This window comes from Mauremys reevesii, linkage group 7 (assembly GCF_016161935.1).
Source record: "Mauremys reevesii isolate NIE-2019 linkage group 7, ASM1616193v1, whole genome shotgun sequence".
Classification (NCBI taxonomy): domain Eukaryota; kingdom Metazoa; phylum Chordata; order Testudines; family Geoemydidae; genus Mauremys; species Mauremys reevesii.
Genome location: NC_052629.1, coordinates 108,107,933 through 108,126,343, shown reverse-complemented (window position 1 = coordinate 108,126,343; position 18,411 = coordinate 108,107,933). Strand labels below are relative to the sequence as shown.

Genomic DNA, 18,411 nt, shown 5'->3' with positions numbered 1-18,411 from the left:
ATTTTTCATGAACTTTCAGATAAATTTGTAATGTTTAGTAAAGGTAGATGTATATGAGGTAGTTGGTCGCCTTATGGAGATCCAGCTTTTATAGGTGAGTTTATTACTTTAATAAGAAATACAATTGTATGAAACTTACCTTATTTCCCTCCACAAGTAAAAAAATATAAACCTGAAGGAGAGGGGACAGGAGAGAGGATGTGTGTAGGAAAACAAAAAAGGCAGTCTCAAAGGTTACCTACCTGAGATTTCTTGTTTATCATATGGCTGGTGTTAAGCATTTATATAGTGCCTGGAGTATTTGTTTTGTGCTAAAACACCTTTTCAAATGCAATCCAACATGTATTTGGAATTCCTTGGAAACTTGCTCTGCTCATGTCATTGTGACAAAATCAACATCCAGTGAAAATAATGCATAGATCTGTTGCTGTGTTAGATTTTCTGCAGGGTATTGTAGTGACTCTTTAAAGAAGATAAGAGCCTAATTTAGAGACTTTTCCATTTACTTAAAGATTAAATAGTTGTTTTTTATTCTCCTAAGAATACTTTTATGCATAGTTGGACTGGTATAGTTCAAAGGAGTGTATCTAAGATATAGAGAAGCTATGTTTGTGACCTATAATGGAAAATGAAATTGGGAGGCGTATGTTTTTTGTTTCCTTTTTTTAAATTTCCCCCTTAGAGTTCTTTGCCTATGTTCTACCTTATCAGATGTTGCCTTGCTTTGTTTTGTTGGAGGGCTCAAACTTGGGAGGGGCTTTCAGCCCTCAGTAGCTGGGGTGCAAGTGTGTTTCTCTATCACTTTTGCAAAACTGGAGGGGGATTTAGAGAGGAGGAATAGTAATCCAAGGCTGGGAAAAACCTCTCACATGAAGAGAAATTGGAAAGACTGGGATTGTTTCTCCTGGAGAAAGGAGATGAATGAGACATGATAAAAGCATATGGTTTAGAGACTACAGAGCTGGAGCTGTAGTTCTATCTCCTAACACAAGAACTAGAGGACATTCAATTAAATTTAAAGTGGGATATTCAAAACCACTAAAAGGAAATACTTTTTTACATATGTAATTAATCTGGAACTCTGACATTACAGTAAAGAATTTAATTAGATTCAATAAAGGGATTGGATATTTATATGGATAAAGAATTGGCAGAGTTGTCATAATTAGTGACAAAAAAATTTTAAAGTGATATTAAACCTCATGCTTCAGCCAATATCTAACCTCTAGCAATCAAGGTGACTCCTGTTTAGGGGGTAGATTATTCCCCAGATGCCTTCTGGAGGGTTCTGGTGCCTGTCAGAGATAGGATACTGGACTAGGTAGACTGCTATTCTGATCCCTGGTGGGTTTTCAGAAAGCCTTTGCCAAGGTCCCTTACTAAAGGCTCTTAAGGAAACCAGGTAGTCATGGGATAAGAGAGGAGGTCCTCTTATAGCTCGGTAACTGGTTAAAAACAGGAAAGAAAGGGTAGGAATAAATAGTTTTCCCAATGGAAACAGCTCAGACAGGGAATGAACAATGAAGTGACAAAATTGCAGATGATACAAAATTATTCAAAATTGTCATCAGCTTTCAACTTAACTAAGAGTTACACAGCAATATCACAAAACTGGGTGACTGGGCAACTACATGGATTATTGGTTTCAGAGTAGCAGCCGTGTTAGTCTGTATCAGCAAAAAGAAGTACTCCTATTCTTTTTACATGAATTATGAAATTCAAAATTGATAAATGCAAAGTAATGCACATTGTATAAAGTAGGGATTATTTTTCCCCAATTACAGGTTCTAATTTAGCTGTTAGTACTCAAGAAAGAAATCTTGGAGTGTCAGTGGATCATTCTATGAAAACGAACTAAATGCACAGCCCTGGACAAAAACACTAACAGTGTTAGGAACTATGAGGAAAGGGATAGAAAATAAGGCAGAAAATATCATCATGCCACTGTATAAATCCATGGTGTCCCCATACCTTCAATACTGTGTCCAGTTCTAGTCCCCCCCTTTCACAAAAGATATAGTGGAACTGGAAAAGGTTCAGAGAACGAGAACAAAGGTGATCAGGGTATGGAATGGCTTCCCTAGGAAGAGAGAGTAAAAAGATTAGGGCTGCTCTGCTTAGAAAAGAGATGAGATAGGGAGATATTGTAGAGGTAGGTAAAATCATGAATGGTGTAGAAAGAGAACTGTTTATCCTTCCCATAATACAATAACTAGGGTTTTCGATGAAATTAATAGGCACCAGGTTTAATACAAATGAGGAAATACTTTTTCACACAATCTTCCATCTGTGAAACTCATTGTCATGGGATGTTGTGATGGCTAAAAGTATAACAGGGTTCCAAAAAGAACTAGAAAAGTTCATAGAGGATAGTCCATCAGGGGCTATTATCCCAGATGGTCAGGGATGCAACCCCATGCATAGGGTGTCTCTAAACCTCTGACTGCCAGAAGCTAGGAGGGGAAGATGGGTGGATCGCTCCAGTTTCCCTGTTCTATACACTCCCCGAAGTTCTGGTATTGGCCACTGTCAGAAACATTACTGAGTTAGGTGGCGATTGGTCTGACCCGCTATGGCAGTTTTAATGTTCTTAATTCCTATGTTCAAAGAGAGACCTTTTCTCTCAAGTGTTTTGGCAGTAGCTGGAGATAAATAGGGTGCTAAAACTTTAAAAGTTTAAACAGACTGGTTAAAAACCTCTTATCTCAGATGCTTAGGTTTTGCTTGTAATAGTCACCACATTAATTCACCAGCAAATAACATGTAAAATGAGTAATGGTTTTAATATAAAACAAAAACAAACTTTCAGGCCATCATAAATAAAGGGCACAAAACTCATTGTAATATGTCCTTTTCACATTCTGCTGCAGGTGAGAAAGTGAGGGGTAAGGGTAAAAAATAAAGTAATTGATGTTCTTAATTTCATTTATTTGTTTTCAAACATTTTGATTTTCATATTTTGGATTTTTTAATTTTGTTGTGAAGTCTTCCATAGATAAACTTTATCATGACATTTGTCTTAGGGGAAAAAAAATTGACAACCTCATTTTTTGATCATTTCTAACTGGAACCACCTATATGTAACTGTATTGTTAAAGATAATGTGATAAGAAGCTGTAAGCATATAGCCAGTGTGGCCAAACCACAGCTCATGAGCCATGTGCAGCTCTTTTACAGTTAATGTGCTTCCTGAGGCACACACCCCCCATGCCCCCAATTCTCCATCTACCAGACTGGCAGGGGAGCTTGGGGCTTCTGCCCTGCAACAAAGTGCTGAGACTAGGGGCTTCTGCCTTGCAGAGAGGGGGGGTCTCAGTTTTAGCCCCATGGGGGGGGGGTGTCAGAGTGAAGTCCTGTGCCCCAGTCGGCAGGTTGTGCCTGTCTTGCGGCTTTTGAACTTCTGAAGATTATGATGTGCAGCTCAGATGGTCAGTAAGTTTGATCACCCTGGCATACAGTCACAGATCTTCCGATATTTAAGAATAGGAGTTAGGTGCCTAAATATCTTTGAGGATCTGGTCCATAAATTCCAATTCAAGCAAAGTACTTACACATGTGCTTAATTTTATCTACAATTCGTAAGTTTAACCACAATCTTAACACTTGGATTTGGGGACATAATGCCTGTGCTTGCAATTCAAGAACTAGTAACCTTTAAAACTATAAACAGTCTGGGCCCCAGCTCCCTCAGAAAGCACCTTGCCTGTTAAGTCCCATTAGGGTAAGATTAACTAAGACAAACTTGTTTTCATTTCTAAACCTGGTTTTGAAAATCAGAGCTGCCCTGGCATGGTCTTTCATTCTGTGCTTGTACCTGTGAGCTCTTTGGGAGAAGAGGTTCCTAACTCTCTGCTTTGGATGATTCAGGACCATGAAGGTTTTGTGTGGTAGGCACAGCACAAATAATAGTTTGAGACTTTGCAAGTGGTAGCTTTATAGTTGAGTACATTTTCACTTCTAATTGGGTAAGAAGCCAGCTTCCATGGCAAGGGTCCTGAATAACTTACTAATTAGGTAAGGGGCTTGGGTAAAGAGAGGTTAAAATGCTTTTGCAATAGGCAGGTGAGAAGCCTGGTGGGGAAAGATTGATGGTAGAGGATCTAAAGTGATGGCTATGGAATAAAAAGGTTTGCTTTCTAAAAACACCCATCCATTTGAACACCTGAGGAGTGAGGCACAGACACTGAGTGCATGTGTTTTTGCCGAGAACCAGACAACCATAAAAAGGAAGAAGGTATTTTAAAATCATGTACGGGAAAAATATCATTCCAATCAGCTTTGGGTATTAAGTCAGTGTTGGTTTAAAAATGGAAATACTCCTTTGCTATAGTGTTTCTAAAAAGACTTTATCTGTAATGTCCCAGCAAATATTGATCTTAGATAACTCAGTTTCTCCTCTTTGCATATGCCAACAGTGCAGCTAAACATAAAAAGGAATGTTACACAGCCCAGTGCAGCTATGTACTGTGTGAAGTCCCTCTCTGCCATGTCTTTTCAGTGCAATTGGGAAGGAGTAGCAAAGAAAGGAGGGCGATAACTGCTGTAAGCAGAAATACAGCTCAAAGACCCAGTGCAGCACCTCTTGCTGATGGAGAAAGGGTATGAAAACTGCTCTCAACTTTCATCTGAAAATATTCATAAACGAAACTTGTGTGGTGCTAAAATATATTTCACTCCAGGAAAGTCAGCTAGTGGTTAGGGCTTTAACCAAAGCTAGGTGAGCAAACTTTAGTTTTCTTCTTACTGCTTTCTCCCCCGACAACCCACATTACATCAAGTGAAGACCAGAGAAGGTAATACTAGCAGGGCGAGACACCCACTGCTGATAGCTGCACTAGAGTGTGCCAAGAGAACAAGTTTTATTCTATTTCCTTGCTCAGGGTTTTATTAGAACTGCCTCAGTCCCCCAGTTATTAATAGTACAGCAGATGCCCTCAGGCACATCAGGAAGGGTCTCCAGCAGCCATCTGATGTTACTGCTGGTCACAAATCTGAGTTTTTTTGGCAGTAAAAGGGAGGGATAGTAGTGGGGAATGGCTAACTGGACACTGGATAGACACTCATGGTAAAAACACTGCAAAAGAAAGGCTGTGTGGCCTAGTCAAAAGAGCACTGACTCAGGCAAGCTGGGTTCTATTTCTTGTTCTGCCACTGGCCTGCTGGGTGACCTTGGGCAGGTCACTTCCCCTCCTTGTGCCTCTATTTCCCTATTTATAAAATGGTGATAATACTACTGACCTTTGTAAAGAGCTTGGAGATTTGCCGAATATGAGAGCTACATATTATTTCTCAGGAGTTCACACAGAACACCAGGGTTGTAACCAATAGGACTTTATTCCATTTTTATTTAAACCAAAAAAACACCTGAGGTACAATACACAAAAGTGTCTAAAAGAGAAATAGTTTAAAATTAATAGCTTTGAAGATTTGGGAAATTTTTAAATAAGAGCTTTCAGCCTAATTTAAAGGCAAATTATAAAGCAACACCTTTGTACACTTCACTGCTCCTTTGCATATGAAGGTAGTCTCTGTGCTGTCCTTCATCTTACCCCCAAGTTGTTTTCACTAGAGATCAGGATCTGATTCTCTTTTCGTGAAGGACTCTGGCAAGTCTTTACAGTACTTGAGTGGTGAGAGCACAGCTCAAGCTGAAAGCTTTCCTAGCCTCCTCTGAAGAAGGAGATATTGGGCCTTGGTCAGAGGCTCCTTTCCACCAGGAGAGCCACAGCTCAAGTTTCAGGACTTATCTGTCATGTCCTCAGTTTAGTCAGCCAAAGTCCTACAGCCAAAAGAGCAAGTCAGACCCTGCTCAAGCAGGGGAAGGGAGGTTCTGAATACGCATCAGAAAGGAACAGCACAGGACACAGTATTTTCCTGTATAGTTCATCTTCAATTTCAGAAAACTGACATTAAGGCTGATGATCAATACTGTGTTTGTAGCTTTTACCATAAATGGTTACAGGGTGTTCATCAAATTTTCTTATATCTAGAAGGGTCATATAAATCATTTTAAGTGATTAATCTCCTTGCGTTGCAACTAGTGTGTTATTAAATCCATCTGTCACTGTTCATTCTGCTGACCCTCTGTAATAGCAGACACTGCTCCTTGGCCCTTATTGACATCGCTGATGCACACCCATAGTCCGTCTACTGATTCCTTCCACAAAGTGACCTGAAAACAGATCAAGAAGGAGAAGTATTAGCCTTAGTAAAATACCAGTACTCTTCCACTCCCGTCTTTTGGAGTTCACTATACACCACATGGTCTTTCCCCACCACTGTTCCTTTTGTACACTTTTTAAAAACGCCTCTGCATATTGCTGATTCTGGGCACCTCTTGATATGGCTCCATAATTAGCCACTTGATTGTGCCTAACGATAAAAGGTTCTTCATAATGCTCTCAACCCAGACAGTAACTGACATCCTAATTCATAAGTTCTGACAGTTATAACTGCACAAGGAAGGGATGGTATGTTAATATCCTATATAAGACACTAACTGAAGTTATACATACAAGTCTTATTCCACCTGCCATCAAACAATACTGGACCCCAATTCTAATTATACTGCATCCCATGGTATGCTGCATTTCCATACCCCAGAAAGGATTGACAAACTGCAGTGCTAAGTAGTTGAACAGGAGTTTGGCCTTTCTGATGAAGAGAACAGGAAAGGTAATGTACAATAAATAGGTAGTACTAGAATACTTAGGATAAGAAGGTTCCAAGATCAGAAGAAAGACTTAAAACACCTCACTTAGATTCACATGTGACTGGTAATGTGAAAAATGAAACCTAATACAAGAGACTGAATTCCCAGATCAAGATGGTCCTCTCTGTGATGCTACTGCTGATCATCTCAGTTAGGTGAGGGTAGCTGGTAAACTGACCAGCAGAATCTGGACTGCATTATAGGTGAAACCATGTTACATCGAACTTGCTTTGATCCGCTGGAGTGCGCAGCCCTGCCCCCACAAGCACTGCTTTACCGCGTTATATCCGAATTCGTGTTATATCAGGGTAGAGGTGTACTCCAAAAAAATTTAGCTTTCTAGTGTTTTAAAAATCAGGTGTTTAACTCTTTCACTGAACAAAAGAGAATCTTATTTTCAACTGGCTTTAAAGTATTTTGTTAAGAGCACTGGCTTGTACATCCACCAGAGACAAGAATGAAAAAAGCCCTTAATGCTGGACTGGAGACTACACCAGAAGTCTCTTTCTTGATATGGCTCAACTGAAAATTTGGATAAAGCACCTAACAGTTCAGAGCTTAAGTTAGCATTGTGCTCCATCAGTTAGCTCTACTAAGAGCCACACGCAAAGCTCAAGCCACAGCACTCACTTTATTGTCTCCTCCTGACACAGCAAGAATGTTTGCAGTAATAGACCAGCTAACATGCCAGACTACATCATTGAACTTGTGCAGCAATTTTGGTGACCATGAATTTCCAGACGCATCGTCGCATGTCCAGATGAACACTCTGCCATCCTGGGAAAAAGCAAAACAAGTCTGTAGAACCAATGGTGGCACATCACAATACTGAAACAAGATTATCTGGGCTTTATAGCTGCACTCTGCTCACTTCAAAAAGCAGCTATAACATAATCTGGAGGAAAAAAAAGTCACTTTATGTGCATTTGTTTAAAAACACCATGACGACAACAGTTCTGGACAGGTTTGGTTTTTTTAAGAGGTGTAAATGAAAAATGCAGAAACATTAAAGAGGAGCTATTGACATATTCCTCCTCAAGAGATCTGCTCTCTGAGCATTCTGGGTCACATCAGCTGAATTTTCTGCCATAAATACATTCTTGTTACTTTTCATTCTGCCAGTCTTACAAAGCAAGCTCGTTCTTCTCTGGCACATGCAGCAATGGAACTGTTCAATAAATACCATTTGGAAAATCTTTATTATTGCTGAGGATATAGGAACCTGAAAGGAGGACTGGACTCTCAAATCTCAGGTTGTTTGCAGGGCTAACAATTTGGGGGAAAATATTTTTATTTGTGAAATGGGCAAGTTTGATCCCAAGTCATTAAGAGCTTTTCAGCTTAGAACCACACTTCCTGATGGAACTCCTGTACCCCCTTTTTCCTTACTCTATCAAATGGCTGTCTTTGCTGCACTGATCTACTCCTTCACTCTTGTCAAATATGTCCGTTAAGCATCTGAGCTCAAACTCCGTAAAAATTTCTTAAGGGAAGTAGTGGAAACCTAGGACAGCTAAGTACAGATGGGGCACAACATTCTAGAACAATGGATTGGCATGACGACTGGTTAGAGATGAAAAAGCTATATTCTCTCTCCTACTTGATTACCTTTCATACAGCACAGCAATCCTGAAGTGGGTGGCATTGTCAGAGCCAGCATGTTTCTCACAGATGAGAGTCTTACCTGTGAACAGCTGGCAATGGTACTTGTTGGCAAACCTATGGAGGGAGCCCAGGCTACATCTCGGACCCAGTCACTGTGAGCCTCCAGCTTCTGTTCTTCCTTCCACTGGGCATCTTCCTCTCTGAAGGGATTGTAAGACATATTCATGCAAAGAAAGGAGCAGCAGCAACATCCCCAACTTCTCTGTTTCTGCCTTCCATCTCCCATTTTGGAAGGTGGAATTTTATAATGCATTCAGTACTCCTGAGAGGGTGTCTGATTTATCCATAATGCTGGCAACATAAACATCCCTTTCTTCTCCCCCCTCAGTGTAACACAGGCCTGACTTGAAGGGACAGTTGCTCTAGGGACAAAAAGAGCATTCAGTTTCCATGGTCTGTTCACCTCTTGGCTCAACAGAGTTGGAATTATATTCCAACAACTTCGGTCACAGCCAGTGAAAAATAAGTCCAAAGTACATCTGCTTCTCACTATATAAAGTGAAGCAGGATTGTGTTGAGTATTGACCACCATAATAATGCAATAGGATGCAAAAAAGTTATGGAACTGTTAAGATGAAAGCTTTTAAAGCATGGAAGACAACATGGAATTGCTTAAAATATTGAGATACCAACAATGGCATATTTGGGGGATCAGCAAAGAAACTGTTCCCTTTTACAGGAAGAGGAAAGAAACAAAGTCTCTAATTCAGACAGTGGGGATACTTACTTCCAAATCTTGATGAGGTTGTCACAGCCACCCGATGCAAATCTTTTGATGTAATTTGGTTTTTGGCCAGATGGCTGGTCAATAAGGCTTCCTGGTACAACTGCAGGGGCCCAGCTAACAGCATTACAGCCGATCTGTGCAAGAAGAGAATTTACTGTTAGATTTCTTACCCTTTAAAATTAAAAATGCTGGAGTTACAAGAGATATCATCTCTACCTTCCATACTGCTCCAGGGGAGCAGACATCCAGGGATGACTTCTGAATCTAAGTTTCCTACACAATGCTGTATTAAAATCTGATGAGCAAGCAGACCAGCTACGGTCTAATCTCAACACAACAGTTACTGAGAAGGCCAGGAATGGCCGGGGGGGCGGCACACGGGGGAGGTTTATTGGACAAAACTACACCTTTCACATGCAAGTGGCTAGATAAACCACCGTCTGTTTTTACTAAGGTAAAACAGTGCTGCAGCTTTGAATTACTATTGTTAAAGGCAACATTTGAAGTCACTGGGCAGAGCTGGCACTGCAATCATATCTCATTTCTACTTTATTTTACTGTCCACAATGTACGATAGCTTCCTGCATATATTTTACTTTTAACAAAGACTCTGCCATGTTTCATCTTGGGAAACCTCCTCCCCTCACCAAGTGGGTGTCACTTCGCTGTTCTCGGTCTTGACTTAGACTGTAAGCCCTTTGGGGCAGCAATAGTGTGCCTATAGAGCAACATGCATGTTCATGGAGCTATAGAAATACCACTTACAGTATGCGCATTGCTGATCTTTTTGATTTCCCACTGCCCATCGCCTGTGTAGCTCAACAATGAAATGGCCCCATCAGAGCTCCCGCAGGCCAGGATCAAGCCATAGTCATGTGGTGCCCAGCAGACGGAATTCACTGTCAGAAACATTGAAAATTGGTTTACTATCAGGTGACTGACTGGTATGACACTTTGGAAGCCAAGGGTAAGGCACTAAGAAGAAGTAAGTTCCTTTTTTAATCAGCTTAAGGGTCCTTATTGAAGATAAAAATGCTGCAGGGATTTTTTAAGAATAGTTTAAAATCCTGAGTTTCTTCTATGACAGCTGAGACCCCAGAACAGAGCCAGGAGCTGCGTTTTAGGCATCAACATCAGATTCAGAGGAAAACAGAACAGCTATTTTGCTTTAAACCATATTTGTTTGTGCCAGGTGAGTACTTAATGGGAGCATACTACTGTGCATAATTATGGTCTTCAGGTTCCAAAACCCTGTTCCTTCCTACCAGGAATGGGAGTGAGGCAGAGACTGCGTGTTCAGCATTGGCAGACAAGAGTACTTGAGAGATTCTGAACAGCACACAACAACTAGTGTGACCCCTGGCCACAAACTTCTTGTGAGGATCCCTTGAGGGAGGTGATGGATGTGTGCATAGAGACCTCTTCAGCCCAAACCGCCCCCAACACCACAAAATGCATTATTTGTAGTTTTTGTAAGTCTACAGTCATATTCTGTTAATGAGCTGGAATCTTAAACCTTTAGTGTAGGCTTCAAGTCAGGCTCAGCTTAAGAAGCAAGTACCTCGTGTTATCCAACAGCAGCTCAGTTGGCCCAGAGAGGTACACAACAAAGACCCGATACTGCAGTCCTTACTCTAACTAAACTGACAACGCATGAAGCAGCAAGATGGGGCACCTATATCTTTTCCACTCTTCCTCAGGAAGCTGAGCACAGCAACCCCCAGGGTCTGGGGTTTTTTTTAAAAAAGGGAGACCGATGATCGAGAAAGGCCTGCCACTCTCACAGAACAGCCTCTATAAAAAACTGCACTGTAAACCAACCCCACCTCCTCTGAAAGCATTCCTGCTATAGTGACCATATACCATTCTGTTTGTAGTGTGCTGTATTATACCCATCGAGCATGTGCTGTATTATACCCATCTAGCATGAGCTGCCTGTAAGCTTGTTCAGTTAGGGATCCATTGTTGCCTGACATCTCACACAGCACACAATGCCATTCGTATGATGTTCATGTTATATATAATGAACTATCAAGCCAGAGATTGGCCACATAGGGAAGGAAGTACTATATTGTACAACTCTTCTCTCTGCCAGTTTAAGATGGTATTTTATGAAATGGTCCTTCCCCCCCCACCCCCCTTATTTAATAAAAATGTTAAAATTTTAAACCCCAGTCACCTTCCAACACCCAAGACTGTCAAAGAACATACACATTGTTATATGACAGGTGAACAAAAAGATTAATTAAGATACCACTTGATCCCCTCTGCCCATTTACACGGTTAGAACACTCCACGTACCCGAGGAGTCATGCCCAGTGTATTCATATGTCTTTTCCCAAGTGCCATTTTCTTCCTTCCAGACAATAACTTTCCTGTCATAGGAACACGAGGCCAGAATATTTCCATACATGGGGTGAGCCCAGGCAACTTGCCACACAGGACCTTCGTGGCTATAACAAACAACATTAGTTGGGAGAGATAAGGAAAGCATGGCATTTGAAGGGGAGAAACCCCTTTCAATCTTGCCTGTTTCACAGAAGACAAATTGCAAAGCAAATTTTTTTCATAAGTAATGACCACCAGACACCTCTGTAGTGTCAACATAAAAGTAGGAGAGCAATGAAGGGTGCAACTTGGATGCGCTGGTTAAGATAAAAACCCAAATATTCATTCACACACTAGCTACTAAGAGCGCATATTTATTTCTAGAATACCAGAGATGTCAAGGTTTCAAGTTATTTCTCCACTCACAGTAATACAAGGAAAGTTTAAAGACAGCCAGCCAGAGTAACTACTTCCCAGGAGGAATTTATAGTGCACAGTTCATAGTGCAGGTATGAATTATTATGCACATCATTTTTTTTTAAAAACCTCACCTGTAGAATAAATATAAAATTAGAAAATTTAACCAAGCTTAAGCTTGGTTAAAGAAATGTGTTGTAAAGAAAGGCCTAACTAGCAAGTAAAAGAAAGAGCTTGAAAGAAAGGCCAGAAGCAATGAAGTGCAGAGGATGTCTGAGAGGGTTTTCTGCAATAAGACAAATAGAATCTGTCTTTAAAAAAGCCAACACAGATCTTCTCACCCCACATGCCATGTTATTTCAAAAATTAGGGCCTGTGTGAACCCAGGTGCAAAGAAGAAAAACAAAACAAAAAACTGCAAAAAGGAGGGGGAAGAGGTAGACAGGAAAGGCTGTAAATCGTAGCTGGATTTAGACTGGAAATAAGGGTGAACTGTCTTAAACTGGTTTTTAGCTGAAGTCAGTAATTGGCAATGACACCTCTTGTTTGTTAAAGGGTATAAAAAGTAAACTCAAACGGTTCATTACTAATACCTGCCTGACCATGCTAGAGCCAACCAATATGTGTCTAAGTCCCACCAGGTTTAGCCCATTTGTAAGAATTTTGATCAAACACTTATAAATGTTTTGTTACTGTTTGGATGTGGTAAATTGCTTATTATTTACACTTTTTAGGCATGTTTGGAGCAACTGTAGGAATAGTCTTTTGATTTAATAAAGGAATTTATGGTTCATTAGTGTCCTGATAATATTCTGCATAAATAATAATAATTCCAATATCATCCCACCAAACAATGCCATGCCAATAATCCATTGATAAGTTACATGAGATTCTTTTTCATTTCACTTACTCACCCTCTCAGGTCAGCTATGAGGATCTGCCCTCCATTCCTTACATCAAAGATTTTTACAGATCTGTCAGAGGAGCAGGTTGCTAATCGAGTACCATAATAATCCATCTGAGCATCATGCTGGAAGATAATGGAGATTCCCATTAATATCTGCATATTCCTGCTGCATTAATAAATATTATGGATTTTATGTTTAAAAGTAGCTGTAACAATTGTGAACTGTTTACCAAATTAGAGCAGTAGGATAAAAAGGTTAGACAGCTTATAAATTATCTTGTTCACATAAATCATTTCATTCCCCAGAGATATTTTCTTGCACTAAACACAAAAAAAGTTAGCTAAAAATATAGATATTAAAAGTATTTTACTCTTCTCTCTGACGTGGGTATATCACTCCACTACAGGAAAAAGTAGTAGTGTCTAGTAGTTAGAGCAAGAGACAGGAAGTTGGTATTCTGGGGTTCCAATCTCTGCCACTGTCTCTGTAGCCCTGGGCAAGTTATTTAATTTTCTTTATTTCAACTTCCCTTTGTAAAATAAAAAAAAACCTGACCTACCTCACCTGTGTACTCAGAGGCTGCATTAATCAATGTAAGTCATTTTGAGATCCGAATGACACCAAAGAAGTGCAGAGTTATTGAGGGAAGGCCCTAATCTTTTGGGTAGAAGACTCATATTCTAAAGTGCTATTATATTCCTTATCCAAGTATGCATGCACACATTAATCTTCCTCAATTTCATTCTTCTGAGTTCTCTAAGCAACGGCTTACATCAGGGTTTCTCAAACAGGGGTCGCCGCTTCTGTAGGGAAAGCCCCTGGCGGGCTGGGCTGGTGTGTTTACCTGCCCCATCCGCAGGTCCGCCAATTGCAGCTCCCACTGGCCACGGATCGCTGCTCCGGGCCAATGGGAGCTGCTGGAAGCGGTGCAGGCCAAGGGACATACTGGCCGCCACTTCCAGCAACTCCCATTGGCCCAGAGCTACGATCGGCCGGACCTGCGGAACGGGCAGGTAAACCAGCCCAGCCTGCCAGGGGCTTTCCCTTCAGAAGCGGCGACCCCTGTTTGAGAAACCCTGGCCTACACACAATGAGAGCTGTAAATTGTTTCTCCTTCCTCAACTTCCCTAGTTATCAACATATGAAACAGGCTTAACCGTTTTCCAGACTGTCTTTTGCTTTCTTCCAGCCAAAGCTGTAACACATCCCCTTACCTCCCTGTGTGTACTACTCACTCACTCAAGCTGTCACTAAGAAGTGCCATAAAGATAACCTCATTGAAGTCACTGGGATGGCACAGGTAACTGGGAGCAGCATTTTCCCCACTACTACACTTAGAAAAAATCAAAACAGTTTTGCTTTACTGAAGAAAAATCCTCAGCTTTTATTTAAAAAAAAATAAAATACTTACAATCATGTCCTCATGAGAGGTATCCACAGTGTTAATTACTGACACCTGGGGGGGAAAAATAATTTATATTTAGTGCAACTGCCAACTTGGATACAGAAACTAACCTAGTTGAACCAGGGTGCTTTTATATTAAAATACCTAGGTAAGATGTTTTCACCTATACTTCACTAAGGATACAACCCATTTCCATTCAGTAAGAACTTTGCCTCAAGTCAATCTTAGTTTATCTTTGCAAATGTTGTAGTTAAAGCGCAGAAAGTACAAATAGGCATGCTCTGCTCTGGTTTTTTGTAAGTGTGAATTTAGCACTGACTCGGCCCTCGAGAATGAAGTCCTCTCTTTTATTTATGAAAGCGATAAAGCCCAGGCTCTGGCAAGTCAAGCTTCCCCACATTACCCTACCAATATTTTTGCCTCTGTCCTGGAAGAACCACGTCTAGAGGAGGGACAGCTTGATCTCCCTGACTAGTCTTTGCTGAGGCTGTCAACAAGTGTATCACAATGGCAAGAGTTTGGAAACCAAACTGAAACCAAACTCATTTCACAGCCATGGCCTGTACAGCCATCAGCTCCTAGCGATTTCAGCTCCTTAGCCAGACTGGACATGCTGTAGCAATGCGGAAGTAAAGGATTCTACCCATCAATCCCTTGAACTGTTCAGTCCCCCTAGTAACTTTTTGGGGATGAAGGACAAGAGGATACCCTCACCAGACATTCAGAATGCAGGACTTCCCCACATTCTGACTTCATTCACCTGGCACTGCTCACTTCAGAATACCAGGGAGTCCTGTTTGGTTGGCAGGGTCAGCCTTTTTGCATCTATTCTGCATCTTGCTAACAGTCCCTTTGTAAGAAGGCAACAAGACCACTAGGTATCAGCTAAAATAAGGGGCAGAAGATCCAGAGTTTTTACTCCAGTTCAGACAAACAGGCCACAAATAAGTCACTTCACCTCTCTGTACCTCACCTGTAAAATACAGTTCTCCAGTCTGTGAAACAGGGTTAATGATACCAAACGTCCCTGGAGTGTAAAATGCTATATAAGGGCATGTCTACACTTACAGTGCTGCATCAGTGCAGCTGTAGCGTTTCAGTGAAGACATGACTATGCCAACAGGCAAGCTGTTACTGTTGGCGTAGTTAATCCACCTAAGTGAAAGGCAGTAGCTATGTCAATGGGAGAAGCTCTCCTGTCGGCACAGGGCTGTCTACACTGGGGGTTAGGTCGGTATGACTACGTCACTCAGGGCTTGTCTACACTGTGCAGCTTTTAGCGACAAGGGTATGTCAACACAGCCTTATAGCTAAAAGTCAGCATGTGTGAACGCACTTTTGCCAACAAAATATTTCCAGCCCCACGAGCAGCATAAGCTTTGTCGGCAGGAGAGCGCTCCTGCCAACAAAGCTGCATTCACATTGCCACTTGCGTCGGCAAAACTTTTGTCTTTCCCGGGGGGAGCTTTTTTAAGTACCCACGAAAGACAAGTTTTGGCGACAACTGTGCAGTGTAGACAATCCCTCAGAGATGTGGATTTTCCACACCCCTGAGTGACATGGTTATATCAACACAACTTGATAATGCAGATCAAGCCTTAGGTATATAACAGGCATCTACCACATGTCAAAGACAAGGCTCAATATGGCTGTTAAAGCTTATGTATCTTCTAGAGAGGCCCTGCAGATTGTGGAACAGCCAAGAGCAGCAGCCGCTGGGGCTACGCTTCTGCTTCCTCTTCAAATAAAGGATTTATTTTATCTTCTCGATCCTACAGGCTACTCCCTCGATTTTCTTTTTATTTGCTACCAATCACACAACAGGGTAAACAGGGGCGTAAGGGGGCCGGGGAACTACTGAACTGGAGCAAGGGGCTGCTGGGGCATGGACACATCACCCGGCCAGGGGCCTGCAGGTGGGAGCTCGCGAGCCTACGACAGACGAGGAGATGAGGGGCCCGCCCTCACTTCGGGCCAAGGTGAAAGCGGCGAGACCCCCCCCGCCGCCACTGGCCTGGGGGTGCGGGGGACAAACCCCCTCCTGGGATGCGGCGAGAAGGGCCCGTGGGAAGCCCGGGGGGCCCGGGATGGATCTGCCGCCGCGCGCGGATGCGGGGAGAGTCCCAACCCCCTGGGGCCCTGTCTCCCTCCCGGTGGAAATCAGCCGCTCGCCGGAACCTTACCATGGCGGCAGCGGCACTAACGCTGCTCTGGCGCCGGGCCGGGCCGGGTTCCTGCGGCTGCTGCCGGCGGGTCTCAGACGTGGCAGCTCCCGGTCCGGCGATGAAGCCGTCCCGGTCGGGAACACGAGCCCCAGGCTCTTCTTCCCGTCACGCAAAGGTTCCGCCTGCCGCTCAGGCCCAGCTCCCCGCCCACGTCCCGCTCAGTGCGGTCACTCACCCCTGCGGGCTCGGCTTCCTCACCCACTGCCGCCCCTCAGGCCCTGCTTCGCTCAAACCTGTGCTGCTGCCCAGCCCAGTGCCGCCCCCAGGCAGGCTTAGCTCCTCTAGCGCCAGTTCTCTAGCCTGGGGGGAGTATTCACTCTCCAGTATGAAGTTAATGAGACAAAGGGAGGGGGGATCTAATTCCTAAAACATCCCTCGCAGTGACCCAAAACTTCCCAGGGGGCCAAATAGCATGTCCTGCTAGAGTTCCCATTTCTCCTTTCAAACGGACCAGGCAGCTGTCCCTTTACCCAGATTAAGGGCTTGCCTACTATGTTACCCAGACACAGGAGCCAAAAACCAGACAATCCTAGGACAGGTACCAGGGGCGGCTCCAGACCCCAGCACGCCAAGTGCGTGCTTGGGGCGGCATGCCACAGGGGGCACTCTGCTGGTCGCCGGGAGGGCGGCAGGCGGCTCCGGTGGACCTCCCGCAGGCGTGCCTGCAGAGGGCCCGCTGGTCCCGCGTGGCTTCAGTGGAGCTGCGGGAGGTCCACCGGAGCCATGGGACCGGCGACTGGCAGAGCGCCCCCCGCGGCATGCCGCCCTGCTTGGGGGCAGCGAAATGTCTAGAGCCGCCCCTGTCAGGGAATTGTTCCTGATTAACTCCAGGTGTGGACACTGAGTCTGCAATAAAAATGCCTCGTTCCTGTTTAGCTGAACCATAGAACAGTTAATCAGGAACAACTTCACGTGTGGGCAAACTCTAAACTGCTTGTTTTGCCGCCCTGTTCCCATTAACTCGATGTCTTTGAGAGAGCAGCACCAGTGGGTTAGAGTTGGCAGGAATTAACAGGGCCCAGCCATACTCTTTGAGATAGGCCAAAATCTCAACTGAAACAGCCTCAAAACTTATTGGAAGTTCACATCTGGCTAAAAACATCTTTATAATTAGCTGAACCAAAACCCCAGCTCTAAATATTTCTAAACTTTGGCCAACATCCACTAGCCTCTCCAATAGGGTTACCAACTTTCTACTCCCACAGAAGTGAACACCTTTGCCCTGCCCCTCCCCCAAGGCCCTGCCCCTGCCCTGCTCCTTCTCCAAGGCCCCACCCTCCACTCACACCATTCCCCCCACCCTCTGTCACTTGTTCTCCCCACCCTCAGTCACTTATTTATTTTCACTGGGCTGGCTCTGGGGGACTGGAATGAAAGAGGGGGTGAGGGCTTTGGAGTGGGGCCAGGGATGATGGGTTTGGGGTGATGGAGGGGGCTCTGGGCTGGGGGATGGAGTTGAGGGGTTTGGGGTATGGGAGGGGTCTCTGGGCTGAGGCAGGGGATTGGGGCGTGGGAGGAGGTATAGGCTGGGGGTGAGAGTTCTGAGGTGGGGCCAGAAATTAGGGGTTCAGGATGTGAGAGAGGGTTCTGGGATAGGACAGAGGGTTGGGGTGGGGGGGTGAGGGCTCCAGCTGGGGGGGTGAGCTTTGGGGTGGGGCTGGGGATGAGGGTTTGGGGTGCAGGAGGGTGCTCCAGGGTGGGCCGGAGGGGTTTGGAGGGGGGGAGAGGGTCAGGGTTGGGGTATGGGGTGGGCTCTGGGGATGAGGGGGTTGGGGTGCAGGAGGGTGCTCCAGACTGGGATTGAGGGGGTTGGAGGGCAGAAGGGGGGATCAGGGCTGGGGCAGGAGGTTGGGGTGCAGGCTCTAGGCAACCTATATCTCAAGCAGCTCTCAAAAGAAGTTGGCATGTCCCCCCTCCAGCTCCTACACAGAGGCACAGCCAGACAGTTCTGTGTGCTGCCCTGTCTGCAGGTGCCACCCCCACAACTCCCACTGGCTGTGGTTCCTGACCAATTGGAACTGTAG

At 43.9% G+C, this 18,411-nt stretch overlaps 1 protein-coding gene across 1 annotated transcript; it reads right to left on the bottom strand.

Moving 5' to 3' along the window:
• Positions 1-5,315: 5,315 nt before the first annotated feature.
• Positions 5,316-16,540, bottom strand: SEC13 (SEC13 homolog, nuclear pore and COPII coat complex component). Its single transcript, XM_039482302.1, has 9 exons — positions 16,346-16,540; positions 14,169-14,213; positions 12,764-12,879; positions 11,406-11,557; positions 9,870-10,003; positions 9,105-9,238; positions 8,397-8,517; positions 7,343-7,489; positions 5,316-6,172 (listed from the first exon to the last, which is right to left on the bottom strand). The coding sequence occupies exons 1-9, from the start codon at positions 16,346-16,348 to the stop codon at positions 6,062-6,064; spliced, it is 963 nt and encodes a 320-aa protein (XP_039338236.1). The 5' UTR covers positions 16,349-16,540; the 3' UTR covers positions 5,316-6,061.
• Positions 16,541-18,411: the final 1,871 nt, after the last annotated feature.

Coding starts and splice junctions, on each gene's coding strand:
- SEC13 (XM_039482302.1), bottom strand. Junction 12,880..14,168: donor CCTCTCATGAGGACATGATT/GTAAGTATTTTA, acceptor ATTATCTTCCAG/CATGATGCTCAGATGGATTA. Junction 10,004..11,405: donor CACTGGGCATGACTCCTCGG/GTACGTGGAGTG, acceptor TGTTTCTGACAG/TGAATTCCGTCTGCTGGGCA.